The sequence below is a fragment of the Malurus melanocephalus genome, unplaced genomic scaffold, assembly GCF_030028575.1.
Source record: "Malurus melanocephalus ecotype Western Australia unplaced genomic scaffold, MMel_1.1 scaffold_6, whole genome shotgun sequence".
Taxonomy (NCBI): Eukaryota; Metazoa; Chordata; class Aves; order Passeriformes; family Maluridae; genus Malurus; species Malurus melanocephalus.
This window is the reverse complement of record NW_026623238.1, coordinates 1,734,691-1,749,743: the sequence shown is the minus strand read 5'-3', so window position 1 is coordinate 1,749,743 and position 15,053 is coordinate 1,734,691. Positions and strand designations below refer to the sequence as shown.

General features: G+C 39.6%; 1 protein-coding gene across 4 annotated transcripts in view; it reads left to right on the top strand.

The window, feature by feature from the left end:
- The window catches only part of RNF144A (ring finger protein 144A), a 64,311-nt gene extending 55,588 nt beyond the window's left edge, over window positions 1-8,723 (top strand). For all 4 annotated transcript variants that reach the window (XM_057371670.1, XM_057371652.1, XM_057371645.1 and 1 more), the window contains 2 exons: window positions 826-915; window positions 3,961-8,723. In XM_057371670.1, the coding sequence (XP_057227653.1) occupies window positions 826-915; window positions 3,961-4,092 (222 nt within the window). In that variant the 3' untranslated portion in view covers window positions 4,093-8,723. The remainder of the gene's footprint in view (window positions 1-825; window positions 916-3,960) is intronic.
- The last annotated feature ends 6,330 nt before the right edge of the window (window positions 8,724-15,053 follow it).

The following is a 15,053-nucleotide window of genomic DNA, read 5'->3' as shown; positions in this document are numbered from 1 at the left end:
TTACCATTMATTGTATTTTGTGGGACAAGAAATAGATCTGACATAGGAGAAAGAATACAATGTTCTCCCAACACCAGGAATTTATTGGTCTATAAGCTGCTGCTGTCATATGTTTATATATTTTTTAAAATCAGCCTGTTATCATGCCCACGGATCAGAGTGTATACAATACACAACATCTGTTTCCATGTCATCAGTTGTACTTTGTAACATTGTTAACAATAGCAAAGGAAATTAGGTTCCTGAAAGCTACTCTGACTATTCAAATCCTGTGGTTGTCCCATTTGAATACTTTTCTAACAGTCCTGAAGTCACAGACTTCCCACATGCTCTCACAGATAAAAAAGCAGTGTTCCTTGGAAYTAGGTCTGCTGTCTTGGCTAGTTTGTGAGAGGCTGACAGGACTGATAGGGACATAATATCTCAAAAATCTGTATTGTCTTTCTGTTCCTCAGTTAGTTAAAGGAACCAGCTTTGAGAAGTCTGAAGTACAAGTACTGCGTTTCCYTTGCTCTTTCTGTATGTGTGTAAAATACATGCAATGGTCAGCTTATTTTCTTGGATTCTCTTGCTAAAMTTCAGGCTAGCATTTAAATATGCAGCTTAAAACCCTTTGGGAGAAGAATTCATAACATATCTATAAAACATGYTAAACAAACATGTTTGTGAAGACACCTAACTGTGAACAAAGCACTTTGGAAGTGATGGACATGGCCATATCTGCTTGCTTTTATCTTCCTGTATGATTCCTATGTTTATGTTGTYAGGAACATTATGTTGAAGAACTTCTGTTTATTGCCTCCCTTCTCATTTAATGTTTTGTAGGATGATTTTCTCCTTATACATTATGACAAAGGACCTTGTCGAAACAAGCTGGGGCACTCCAGGGCATCTGTTATCTGGCACAGGACACAGGTAAAGCTCAGATCTTTAAAAGCTCTCTACAGATCTACTGCTGTCATAGTGCCTCATTTTAACACCTTAGAGTAAAATTCTGTGCCAAATTGTAACTGATTTTCATAGCAGAAATAAAGAGGGCAATTGCTTGGAGTGGAACAATTAGCTCTCCTGGAGAAGACCCTTCTTGGCAAAATGCCACTGAGACCCAGGAAAGGTATGTTTGCAGAGGCAGTTCAGTGTCAGTCCAGATATGTTCTCACTGAACTTGGAGGACGAGCTARGTTGCCACTGTCAGTATTATTTACAGGGAAGCTCTTCCTGTAAGGTATCTTCAGCCCTGGATCCAGAACTGGAAAGGAATTAACCTGAATATAGTCATTATCTTGCTATGGACTCTATCTGACTTATTCCTGTAGGKTGGGTAGAAAGTAACCTGAAGGCTTTTCAGTAGTTTCAAGCACAGATTTAAATTGACAATTGCAGACAGTGTAGGAATACCTCTTGTGGTCTAGATTCAGTGTTGCTAGACTCAGCAGGAATGCTGGTAATAAAAGAGCTCTCTGCAGCACTTTGATGCATGCAGTATAAATGCTAATGTGTGACTTGGTCCAATCTACTGCCTTTACAGTCACTTCAGAGATATGGGGACATCTGYGTATCTGAGTCATCTCTTCCTAAATTAACTGTGTGTCTGTAAAAAGCTACCTTAGCGAGAGATGAGGCACTTTTCTTGAAGTACAGATTTCTTTCCATTTGAGCATAAACCYGAAGTCTGTGGAATAATAATCAAGTACAGATAAACAGTTAAACTGAAATAAAAGGAGAAGGCTCTCACGCCTCTCTTTCCACATACACCACTGAGTGTCTATAGACTGGGTTTTGCTTGGATTAGCCTATGGTATCTCAGGAAGTGTGTGGGTACATTAAGCTTACTTGGTAAACCTGTATTATGAGGTGATTGATCTGATATTTGAAATCTGTTCTAAGCCACGGTAGTTTGTGCAAATATGTTTGATACACAGAATGTTTGATGATCTGGTCATTGTTGATAAAGAAGGTGATAATTCATTACTAGTCAGGATATAATTCTGCTAAACCCACTGAAGCCAAATCAACACTGCAATTGTTTCCTTATGTTGACCCTGAGTAAGTTGTTTAGTTTCTTCTTAGATTTATCCAAAGCAAACTGAGGTGAGTCTTTGGTTTGTTGTTTGTAGGTTTAAAAAAATATTTGTTTTGGCCACAGAATATGGCTTGGTGCCTAATAGGGTAGCAATTTCTTCAGAAGAAAAAGAACAAATAAAAAGTAAGTAAGTAATACTCAGCAGGCAGTTTTATGTGAAAGTAAACAACCCACTTCCCCACACACACGCACAAAGCCACACAAAAACCAGCAAAACGAAACCACCGAAACTTGATGATTTCTTTCATGGCATATTGAGGCTGAAAGGAAGGTGTAAATAGATGTTTTATAATAATTACCAGTCATCRGTCTGGTCCACTAAATTGCTAACTTCTAGCTTGGTTCTGTCTGACCAGTGCACTCAGCCTGGRCTTCAGAGAGCAGCATGAGAATAGTTGCAGCTCATGTTTTTTAAAGATGAGAATTTAGCTTTGTTTCTGGGAAATAAATGCAAAGATTAGTAGAAGTGGCATCAGATTGTCAGCACCAGCAAAAAAAAAAAAAAAAAAAAAAAAAGAAAAGAGAATGAGTTATAAAACGTGCTCACCTCTGAAGCTGAAAAAGAAATTGCTGCTGGGAATAAATAAAATTGTTAGGGCCAGGCAGTTTGAGCTTTTCGCGGCTGGGCAGCAGGAGTGCCGGATCACGGTGCGTGGGAGTGCGCCGGGAACGCTGTCGCACAGCGCCATCTCCCGCGGCTGCACGGCGCTCCCACCCGCCCGAAYTSCCGCAGCAGCGCCACCCCAGAGCCWTGTGCGAGATCATCAGCGCCAAATTATCCGTGGCCAGCAAAAGTGCTACTGCATCGTCCCATCTATAGCATGGCTAATTTAATATTTGCCGGCTAACTGAAGTGGCATATCTAGCCCTGACTAGAAGAATCCTTAATGAGTGCTGCGCTCCAGTTTCATTTTGCCTTCTGCTGTTATGTTGTGCTATTGCATTGGCATTTGACTCTTGACCTCATTATTCAAAATTATTCACAGACACTCTCATGTGCATAAATCTGAATTATTTTCTCAAACAATTTGTGGGCATATTATTGCAGCATCACTATTACAGTTGCCTGTGGCAAATGGGAAACTTTTTTAGGCAATTAAGCTCAACTTGAATKTTTTTAAAATAATTTTCCAAATTCAAGCTCTCTAGAAATTACCTTGCCACATTGACTGGATGGGTAATCTRTGGTCACCTCATGCTGGGAAGGAGATGATTGAATAAATTGAATAAATGTCAATGAAAAAGATGCACTTAGATCTTGTCCCCTGAAGCAGCAGGATGACCTCAGGACTGCAAAAAGCCATTGTATATGCAAAGTTCTCCTATAGTCCATAGTGTTTGTAATCTGTGATTGAAATTCCCAAGCTTGTGTGCATGCTGGTGGGGCTTTTGTGGAAGCTTTCCCAGTTTCTCTTAATGCCACTTCCACCTTCACTAATTGGTCTTGAAGCTTTCTCCAGGAAAAAAAGGAGCACCTGAAAGTGCAAGTCCTAACTTTCTTGTAACCTGGACTCCAATATTTAGTATTTAGGTTTGAACAAGAAAAGAAAGTAGTGATTTACTTCATTAGTTTTTTGAAATACAGGAAAACTCAAAAAGGCAAACAACCTCTGCATCACTTTGTGTGATGAAACAGCTGTGTGGCACAGTTCTCACTGTAGCCATAAAACATGAACATTCATACTCTGCTTTCTCTCACATTTGCTGGTCACAGGAGCTGGCTGTAGTATACACGTGGGTGGATTTCTGGCGGCTCTGAGTAGGTCAGTGGCATTTGCTGAGGTCTTTTTGATGGACACAGATGATGCAGTGGTGTCAGCCGACACAGAATTTACACAATGGTATCCCTGACATAATGCTATCCCTTTCTTTTACAGGTGGTAGGCATTTTTGCAGGATTTGGTCTCCTGCTTTTGGTGGCTTCCCCTTTCCTTCTACTTGCTACACCATTTGTTCTGTGCTGCAAGTGCAAATGTAATAAAGGAGATGATGACCCTCTACCGACCTAGACTGAGAGAAGATTGGACTCATCACATCGTGTGTTTTGATTTTAYTGTTGCTGTTATGTTTCCCTCTTGCACTTATATTGCTGTAGCCTTACTTGCCCCATCCTGCTTTTCATTAACACAGTCTTGATTCCAGGAACTGTTGTTACTACTGTTGTACAGATCACTTGATAAAAGACGAGGAGGGTAATAGAAGGCAAGTTTGGTGCTAAAGGGAGAGCACAGACCTGGGTAGCTATCGGAAATTAAGAAGTGATACTGCTAAAAATAATGCAAAAAGTTGGTGCTGCCGTGCTGGGAACTGTACTGAATGACGCCAGCAAATCAAGCTGAAAAAGCATACAAACTTCTGCATATCTGTTTGCTTCCAAATTTGGTGTCTTATTCCTACATATATTTAAGTTGCCTATCATTTAAATCAGATAGTCAACTCTGTGTGACTATTACACATCCATTTTTGTTAAAGCCATCACAATGTCCCTTTTAGTACCTATTTTTTTCAAATATAACAAAATTAGTAAGGTGCATATAGGCCATCCTATGCCTTTTTTGCAATCTGGAGAGGATCAGAGGGACAAAATTGGTCCTACTGCCTTCCACAAATTTTATAAAATCTTCAAAAAGTTTGTTTGATTAAAAGCTAAATTTTAAAGTTAATTGATGAAGCTGTAAAGTTGAGTGGTGACRCAAACCTGCTATCTAATCAAGTTTCTTTTAAAAATGCATTGATGGTATTGATTACCCCAGGACCACTAGTGTTTTTTTGAACTGTTATATTTTGCTCTTGTTTAGGGTTCTGCTACACTTATAGGGCTATWTAACTTCTAATCCAGGTATCTTAATATTTTTATAGATACATATATATAAATATATATAAAATCCTATTTAAACCAAATGTGTAAATAGCTGTGCAATTGAAATATTTTGAAAATTCAGGATAGCTTGCTTTTGTCTTTAGGGCAATTATTAAAAAATACAGGACTAACTTTATTATTTARCAGACTCATGGGTTATCAATGAGTCTTTCCTTTTAAATATAAAAATACATCATGGTTATCCCTGTAGTTAATATGAAAATGCCTGGGATATTTGTGGAAGTTGTACTTTGCATTTAAACTACTTAGCCCATTTTCAGAGTTAATATTGTGTGACATGTGGTGTATTGTGTTAATAGCAATACTGTGACAAAAGTTTTTATTTGAAAACTAATCACTTGATAGTTTTGCAGAATTCAGTGCTGTGTTTTCAGGGTAGTAAAGTGTGCTATTCAACATACTACATCATTGAGGTTTCTCGTAAGAAATATTTTGTTGAAAACCATTCTGCTTTGATTTTAAAGCCAATTAGAATTTCTTGCCATGAAATACGAAGCACCTGAAACAATGTGTATGTCTGTAGTACTGAAGGAAAACATTCTTTTGAATGGCTTGTGGACTGAAGTTTTACTGCATTTTTTCTTCATTATTTATTTCTGTGCATCAGCAGTGTACAGAGATGGATGAATATCTTGAAGCCAGGATAACTTTACGCTGAAAATGTCTTAAGATCCTTAAATACATCTTCTTCTGGCTGCTGTCACAGGCTGGGAATATGTTTTCATAGCTCAACCATAAAAAAGTTACTCTTTATTATCTTTTGTTTAACACTGTCTGCTAAATAAAAATATTGTAGGGTGCAGTTTTGAAAAGGGCCAATTTCTTTTTATAAGACTATTCTCCTCCCTMATCTTCCAAGTTTAATGCTATCCAAATTCAGACTGTATCTAATCACAGATTTTAGCTCTAGGAGGTGGAGATTATCTGCAATTCACTTATTTGGCTTGATATTAATGAGTTCGGCTTCTGTAATGTGAATAAAAAGGATAGCTGATTTCCAGCAAATCTGAACTCCTTGTGATATCTTCAGATTGTTTATGGCAATGCACAGTTCAGATCTTTTGTTATCTGAGTACTTTTAGCATTTTAGCTATCTTTGTTACTGAAAATTGCTTAGTTGTTCAAAAAATATCAGTAGGGAAGTCTGGGTAGTGCATTTGATCCCTGTTTGCCAGCTCCCAGGGGTGTGTGAAGTGCTGCTGAGTTCAGCGGGCAGGGAAGTGCTTTTCTCCCTCTGGCTCTGGCATCAGCTCAGTCCCTCTCCCAGAGGCATCCCAAGCAAAGCACCTGAGTTGTCCTGAGTCATAGCTTCATTGTCCAGAATTAATGGAAACCCTTCTGCAAAGGACAGCTTCCTGCAGGTAAGCTTGAACTATGGCCTTTCCTCCTTGGCCCTGTAATTCTGTTCAACTAGAGAAATAAACCCTGGACAATACGATGTAAAGACTTCATGGGTTTTAATTTTCTGACTGGGGGTGCACTGATGGGTTTTGCARTATTGTGGCTGTGGCAGTTTTCCTACTGGGGTCATCATAAACTGGAGAGGTTCAGTGGCCTGTGAACAGTATTGAGTGTCCTGATATGAGGAGGTTTATTTTCTCTGTGCCTTTCTTAGAGATTTTATGTGGAAATATTGCAAAACTTGACTTTCCCAAAGTGCTGTGCGATCAGTTAGTAATCAATGTCAAAATTAATGCATTTCCAGATTTAAAAGAAAAAGGAAAGAGGAATAAGTTCTTTGCAAATACAGGAATTTTTGAATGATGATTCATAATTGATACTCATAGGTAATATTTTATATAATCAGAAAACTGTCAGTATATYTCTGCTCTCAACATACTTGAATTGCTACTGATGATTTTTATGACACAGCTTGTTTCACATCCCAGCTGTTGGAATTGACTATAAACCTACATATATTTACCAAATACCTACCTAGTGTTTTCAGGTTTGCTAAATGTCATTCCATCTGTGTTCTCGGGGATTTTTGTTTGTTTTTGTTATTGTTAATATAGTTATTATTAATGTTATTTTTAATGCTGATTTAGTTCCAAAGTAGCAACTTTTGGTTGTGATGCATTAAGTTCAGGGTGCTTTTATGTTACAGCTTATGTTGATACTGTGACATTTAATACCCCAAAACTGAATTGTAAATACATAATTTTGAACTCTTGACATTTAAACCCCCTGCCATGGGAAAGAGAATGTTTGTTTGTTTCTTCTGCTTTTTGAATGAAAATCTGTTACAAMAGCTATGGCTTTTTAGACTTGCACCAGAAAAATAAGTATCACAGCATGATTTCTGTTGCATTTTTATGGTTATGCTATTATTTAGCAGGTTTATATTCGCACAGAATCATAGAATATTCTGAGTTGAAAGGGACCCATAATGATCGAGTCCAGCTCTTGAGTGAATGGCCTGCTAGTGAATGCTGTGCTCAGTGGAGTTTGTAACAGTACATCATATTCTGCTGGGGTGTCACATTGTGTCATGTCTAGCCAGTGTGAAGTCCCAACTCCAAAGGCTTTGCATCTCCCTARGTTTGCCATTAGTTGGGCTGAAGTCAGTCCTGAGAGATCACAAGTACAGCCCACATAATCTTCAATGGTGGTAGCGTTGGGTTTTCCCCTGTGGCATTGGACAAGTCACTTATCTCACTTTATCTCAATTTAGCCATCTTTCAACTGAATTGAGCTCAGGAGGGCTGTGAGGGCAAATTTGTTGGTTTTGAGGCTCTTCAAGAGTTTGTGRTGAGCAATTACATATAAAAGATTACTGTAGTTTTATGTTAATATTTCAGTTTCATTCATGTTGGCTTTAATCCTGAAGCCTCCTATGACTGACTTTGGCATGTCATGAATTTAGGATACTTTCCCCTGTGTACTAAGAAGCATGATCTTTCSTCAGATACTGTCGTGCATAAATTAGGAAAAATCCCAAATGACAGCTGACTGGATCAACTTYCAGCTTACAGCTGAGCTCCTGACATGCAAAAAACAATCAAAATTTGTGAAAAGCTCTCATTTATGGAGCTGACAGGATAAAATATCCATAGGTCAAAAAAAATACGAAGTGCTTTTTTTAAAAAATTGTTATGGGCAGGTAGATTAAAATGAAGTTCTGTGCATTTYATCTTTTACTGTAGGCCTTTTACTGTATAGGAATAAATATTTTTAATGCAGRCCATTATCATTCCAGTGAGGTGCAGCATGCATTAAGCTTTGTGCAGGTTTGCTTTTTTAAAACCAAAGTTTGTACATTTCACGTACATAATCTAAAAGCCTGAGGAAAACAAGTAAATTACSGTTGTTGATGACAGTGATATTAAGGACATCAAAAAAGCCTGCATCAGCCCTTAATTGCTAATGCACTTGTACTAAATAAGGCATGCTGTTTGTGTTTAAAGTCCTGTGGTCTTCATTATTGCTTTGATTTGTGTATATCTTACAAGAATTCCAGGAACATTAGGTACAGGTACATGGTACATAACTGAACCTTTCTTGATCATTTTATTATGATGTATTTTAAACTTGTATAGGGATAAGCATGAAGGAGTCATGCATATGTATAAATAATGTATTTGACCAGTGTAAAAATAGTTCTGTTGATGTATTTGAAATGTAAGTGCATTTTGTGCCACTAACACTGTGATGTATAAAGGAGCTGTTGAATGCCTTTTAATGTGGTGTTTTGTACTTTGAATCATATTGAAGAGTTTAATTTGTAATTTCAATAGATAYTTTAAATGAATTTGTTTCCTGTACTTCTTCATAATGATTTTCCCCTGTCCTTCTCTGCCTCTCAGTCCTTTGCAGCAAACACAGCCTGCRGCCTGGAGAGCTCCTGCCACAGTTCTGGGCATAATTGTGTTTTCTCTCTCACCATCTYGCAGCTTAGCTAAAAGAGGGAATCTGGGTTCTCTAAAGCCAGTTTGATGCACAGCTGGATMTTTGGTCCAGCTGCTGTTTCAGTCCATGGATGGATGCTCTAGCCAGGTGAATGTGTTAGGATCCCTCTGAGGTGTGTGTATGTCCTTGCACCATGGGTTTAGCTCTGGTGGAGGTGGCTGCAAGCAGCTTGTACTCCCCTCAGTTTGGTGAAAGTGAAACTTYAAAGCCAAAGCCCCAACTTCTGAATAACAGCATATTTAACTCTCTGACAGTGGTAATAACTTCTCCTGTTCTTGACTCCATCAATAAGCACTTTGCACTTTTCCTTAACTGTAATTGAGAATGTAAACTTTCCTTTAGTCCCCAAGTTTCTTTCTCACTTGTTAGAATACAATTTGTTATACCCATAAAATGGAGTGGCACGATTTCTTCAAGAAAATGGTGTGGATAAATAATATGTATCCATGTGCTTTATACCTGAGTTTTAGAAAAGGCCACATAATAGCTGCTATTAAGTAATTTCTTCTTTATTTTTCATGGAGCGTAATGATTTGGCTTCATAAGGGTAAGATCAATTTAGATACTTTGTTCAATTAATTGGGTGAAAAAATAGTATCTAAAAGCAGCAAGGGGTTTTTACCTCTTCAAGGAGCAGGTATTGTTAACAAAGTGATCTTTCTGCCTACTTCTGCTGCTCCCATATTGTATTGCCTCCAATTAACATATGTTTGAAAGTATATTTGGTGTTGCAGTTTTCTCTTGGAGAACAGTAGGATTATTTCCCAGTCACCTGCAATAACCATATAGTTTAGTGACCTTCAGCTCCTGGGCAATCCCCCACTTTCCCTACCAGATTCAGCTTACCTTGCTGTAGAAGGATTTTCTAATTCGTGCCTTTCAGCTGTGTGACTGGGTTTCTGCCCATAGTCCGTCATCGGAGAATTGAGCACTACAGAAACTGAGTAGAAGTCAACTCTAAAATAAACAATTTAAGTTGAATTCTCAAGCAGCAAACTGCTAACACATGTTCAATGTGTGTTCCAGTAGCCAGTGTCCAGGATCATTCAGTTGCCAGAGCTGAACCACATCCATAGTAGTAAATTCTATTAGGAGCGACCCCAACCCCAGAATAACTCCTGAAGTGTACCTGGGCATTGGATGGAAGAGTTCTGGTCAAAATCACATCAGTAACTGTCCTATAAGAGCTGAAAGATTGAGACTATAGGATTGCACAGCACAAACCCCTTGTGCTAGTTCTAGCCTTCTGCTAGTTACAGTGGTACTRATGGACGTATGGCTGTAGAAATTGCATTGTGTACACACACATGTATGGGGGCAGTGCTAGAAATTGCCGCTACCAACTTGCATTGCGCATCCACAACATCCATAAAGCACCTTCTTTTTTTTTTTTCAGTTGAAGATCACCTAGGAAGTTCCTCATGAGTGTTTTTGTGCTGCAGGCACTTGACCTGTCAGCACCACATCTGTAACAAGAGTTAATTTATGCAGTAACCGCTGTAACTTTTATTGATTTTGAAACCAATATAACTTTAGTTGATTCTGAAAATGAGAGGTAAGGTTATTTTGTAAAAGGAAGCCTTTGCTATCCAGATTATGTGCTCTGGGAACCAAGATTCAGTGTCGTATCTGACATTACTKAAGTATGAAGTTTGACTTGACATTCATGTGTCCAGCCTTAACTGGTGGTAGTCAGTGCAAAGATACATTTCTTGAGTCTTTGGGACATTTCCCTTCCCATCCCATGCTGCTTTTACTAAGGTTGTTGTCTAGACAACAGCCTCTCAAGCTGCTTCTCAGGTGTGTTTTTTTCCCCCATATACTTTGATGACAAAAATCTCAATGTCCTTGTCCAGGCATATAACTTTTACATGGCCAAAGCTGAGGACAGCAGCTGTAGAGTGCCTTATCACAAGGACTGCTTTCAGACACCAGGACAGAACTTGGTGATGCAAGTGAACCAGGTTACTCTTTGTTTCCAGATGACTCTCTGTGTGATGACTGTAAYGTGCCACATATAGCAAATGTTTAGATGCCTTTAATCATACAGAGCAACTATGATTCAGAACAATGGAAATGCATTTAAAAGACTAGAGTCCAGTTCTTTTGTGGTGTGTGACAGAGAGCAATGTCAAGTTGTGTGTGTTATTTGTAAATTTATTCCAAAGCCAAAAATGAAATTAACACTGTTAGTGCAAKAAAGAGAGCCCCTGGGAGTAAATTGTACATGTCCTAACTCATTGCAGTATGCCTAAAAAAATATGGATCTATATTTGTGTGTCTAGCTGTACTTTATTTTTATGCACAGCATCTCCTTAAATGTCAAATGTGACTTCTAGTCTGTGTACTCATGTATGAGTACAGGAAGAAGAAATTCTGTGGCATAATTTTGTAGGGAATACAAAAATTTAGCAGGTTCTGTAGGCCTGACCTGCTCATACTAGTCTAAATTAAAGATGTTGGCTCAGCCATTCCTGAGATCTCACTGCTTTGTGTTATTCTTGAGAATAACTGCAAACAAACACAGATTTTATTTTTCCTCTTTGCTCCCTCAAGATGATGTTTTGATGGGTGGCAGAAATGCTTGGGCTGCTTCAAAATCCTGAGGTTTTATTGTATTTTGAGAATGCCAGTGTCATTTTAGGGGTTAGCCACAGGAGAAATGCATGAGTTTGTGTAAAATTGCCTCGGCAGATGAGCACTGTGCAGCGGGTTTTTGTTTTCATGCCTTAGTAATTATTAGTGGGTTCATTTTGCTGAAGTCTCATGTAAYGGCTACGAGGGGCACAGGTCGAGTGAGGGATTCCTGAGTTGGAGCAGGAATAACCTTTCGTGGCCGCCTTAGCAAAGCCCCGGGGAAGGGTGTTYGGGCAGTGAGCGCTGCTGCGGGGAACCAGCAGGGAGCAGCCGCCGATCGCCGCGGCTCAGCGTGGGCTGCCTTGCGGGAGAAATCCCTGCGAGCCGGATTTCTGCCTCCAGCTTGTAAAGTCTGGGTTTCAAAGCCTCCGCAGAGCTAATTGTAAAGATAGGGCTAAAAATAACGATGTTATGATGGGCCTGCACACTCTGCTGGGACTGTTCTCGTCTCTGATATTAACATACATTATTGCTCCTATTCTCCGAGAGTGTATAAACCTTTTCTGAAAGGGAAAGAGCCCAAGTGTTTGAACTTTCCTGATATACAGATGTTCCAGTCTACTAATGTAAAATGAGAGGTGCAAACCAGGGGTCTCTTTCAAAATGCCAAGATCAAAAAACACTGACCTCACTGGGAGACAAAGGGGGAACATTAAAAATCAGTTGGTTACAAACAGTAAGATATGGCTAATAACACTGCATCTTCTCTATATTTTATAATAGACGGATATTGTAGCTCAGCCAAATTATTCTTTTCTCCCTTCCTACCCACGCCTGCTGTCGTATGTGTTCCTTAATACAGATGTTCAGCAGAAACAATGCAACTGTCCAAACAATAACTCCAACCATCCATTCAGCAGTCAACATGTTTGGCAGGGGATGCAAGATGCAACAGGGGGGTTGCTGTGGGTCCTTCTGCCTTTACCTCTYTATTTATATACATTGCAAAGTTCATGTGTCTTCCTACCCCTGCCCAGCCACCAAATGTATTTGAGCAAAGTGAAAAGTTGGTTTCTCATATGTTTTGCAGCCTGGAGGTTTGTTTCAGTGTCCTGCCAATACTAATGCAAACTTTAACTTTTTTWAAAAAAGATATAATGTGCAGTCCTGACTGCTTCTGTCTCCCTGACAAAATTCCAGGGACTCCCAGGAAACTTGTAGTTCATGCAAATTACAGCCTATTAGGGATGTGTTTGGAGCATGTTTTTGAGCTGAATCAGTTTTTCCTTTTCAGAACCTTGAAATTTTCTTATGTGAAATGGTGCAATTAGAGAATTGGGGGTACACAGTATATCTTACCAGACCACTAAAACTTTATTCTCACCATTTCCACGCATTTTGTTCAGCAAATTTTCCCAGCCTTCAACATCAATAAGAGGGCTACAGACTGAGAATCTTCATCGTACAGGATGCATCCAGCCTTTCAGTGCTCCTTGCAGGTTTTCCTGGCTTGCCAGCAGTAGGGTAGTGTTTCTAATATTGAAGTATTGAAGAGCATTGAAGAGTAGCCCTCGAAAGAAGCAAATCAAGGGCAGGGAGAAGGGCTATCTTGCTGTTTGCCACAACTGGAAGCAGAAAGCAGAGAAATCCAGAGCAGCAGAAGTGAGAGGCTCTGAGATATTGCASCTTTCTTTCTGTCAACTTCTACCTATGCTGTGACTAAAATGTACATTGGTGCTCAGTGYCATCATCCTTACCAGCAATTTTTATCCTTTCACTTGATATCTCAGGATGTGCTGCATTGCAGGTTCTGCAGTCGATTACTARCATTTCCTTACAGAGGAAGGTTGTGGCTGGGTTAAAATGTGAGTGCCTTGTGCGAGAGCTGACCCTCTGGCTCAGCTTCTCCTTTGCTGTGAATTAACCTAGATATTTTCTCTGCCCTTGTGCTGTGGAAATAAACCAAATGTGAAAACCTACAGTTCCTGCAAGCAGCATCCTTTGTCCTTTTAGAGACATCTCAAGGTTCCTATGAAACCTAAAGAGTTCTGTTGGATGCAGCCATCTCTCTTCCATAGCTTTTAAGATTAAGCCTCAGAAAATACCTTCTGAGTCACAGGGACTGGGCCAGAAGCTGAGRGGAAAAGCTGTGGCAGTGAGGAAAAGGAAACTGAGCAATGCCTGAGGTTGCAGCARCATCTGTTTKAAATTACAGGATACCTTAATGATCCTTCAGGATACTCTGTACTTTAAGGTCTTTAAAGTTTTTGACACAATCTCAGATGTGCAGCCTGTCAGCACAGCTCAGTAAGGTTATCACACTGCTCTYGGYTGGATGGACTAGGACTGTGCTTACTCCAACTCGAACAGGAAGCTTGCAGAGGAGCTCKAGCTGCTATCCAGTGCCAGCAAAGCAGCTGAGAGCTGCCTGCCTGCCCCTTCCACAGCTCACAGCACCATGGAGCACTCCCCAGCAATGGCCACGATTGCCTCTGCACAGAGATTGCCATCTGCAAGCACGTGGGCAGCAGCCCCACAGAGTTGATTGTGGTGTTTCTTCAAGCAACAATCACGAGTGTTGCTCAGGAGGCTGTGTCAGGTGGGATTTGCCAATAAAACAACTAACAACACYCCAGTGGAAAGGTTTTATAGAACTTTATGTTTCTGAACGTTCAACAGCCACATGTGAAGTGCTACAAACAAAGCTCCTGGATACAAGGGGCACTCAACACGTTGGTATGGAGAAAAAAAAACATTTTTCTGTTAGCAAGAAATTATCATAATCTCTTTAAAGGCCATAAAAGCARTCAGAACATGAGGTTCAGAAAAAATGTCATTCTTCTCGAGGGTGTCCTGTATATCCTTTGTGTGCAATAGGTTTTTCCACCCTGAAGAACTCATTCTCTCCCAGCTTCTCTGAAGAGCTACTGAAGGCTCAACATAAGGTTTGTGTGAAGAGTGTGTGGGTTGTGCGCAGTGCTCAGGCTAATTGCTGCCCCTGCAGCAGCTGGGAGGGGGTGGTCACAGAGGAATATGAAATTAAGGTAGTCCACAAAGATTAGAAAGGTGATAATCACTTGATTTTCCAGAATTAGAATCAGGAAAATTTAAGCAAATATCTCCAATTCATTATTATTTCCTTCAACAAGCAAAATTTCAAAAGCTTTCTGGCATGTACCTCTCTCCCACTCCACAGAGAGGAAAACCTCTCTCATGGTACTGCTGSCTTTTGTTTCACTATTTTCTTCCTATTTTAAATATAAGAAGCAAACCCCAAAATTTCAACAAGCTCTTGAGTGCTGCACAATGCCTGGCTTACTTCTTTTCATGCATGGTGTCATGGCAACAGGAGGAATTCAAAATTAATTATAATCCAGGCAAGATGGCCTCTACTTCTGTTTGGTTTAGCTTGGCCTCCTGATTTATTTTTGACAAAGCAATATCAGAGGTGCTCTTTGCTATTGAGGATTTTTCTTTCTCTGGTAAAGATCTTGTGGTCACTAATTTGAACATGCAGCAAGCTGCCAATGAAAATTATTATTTTGAATTAAAACAGAAAATGAGACAAAAGAATATTCAAAGGGAAAAGCAGGAAGAGGTAGT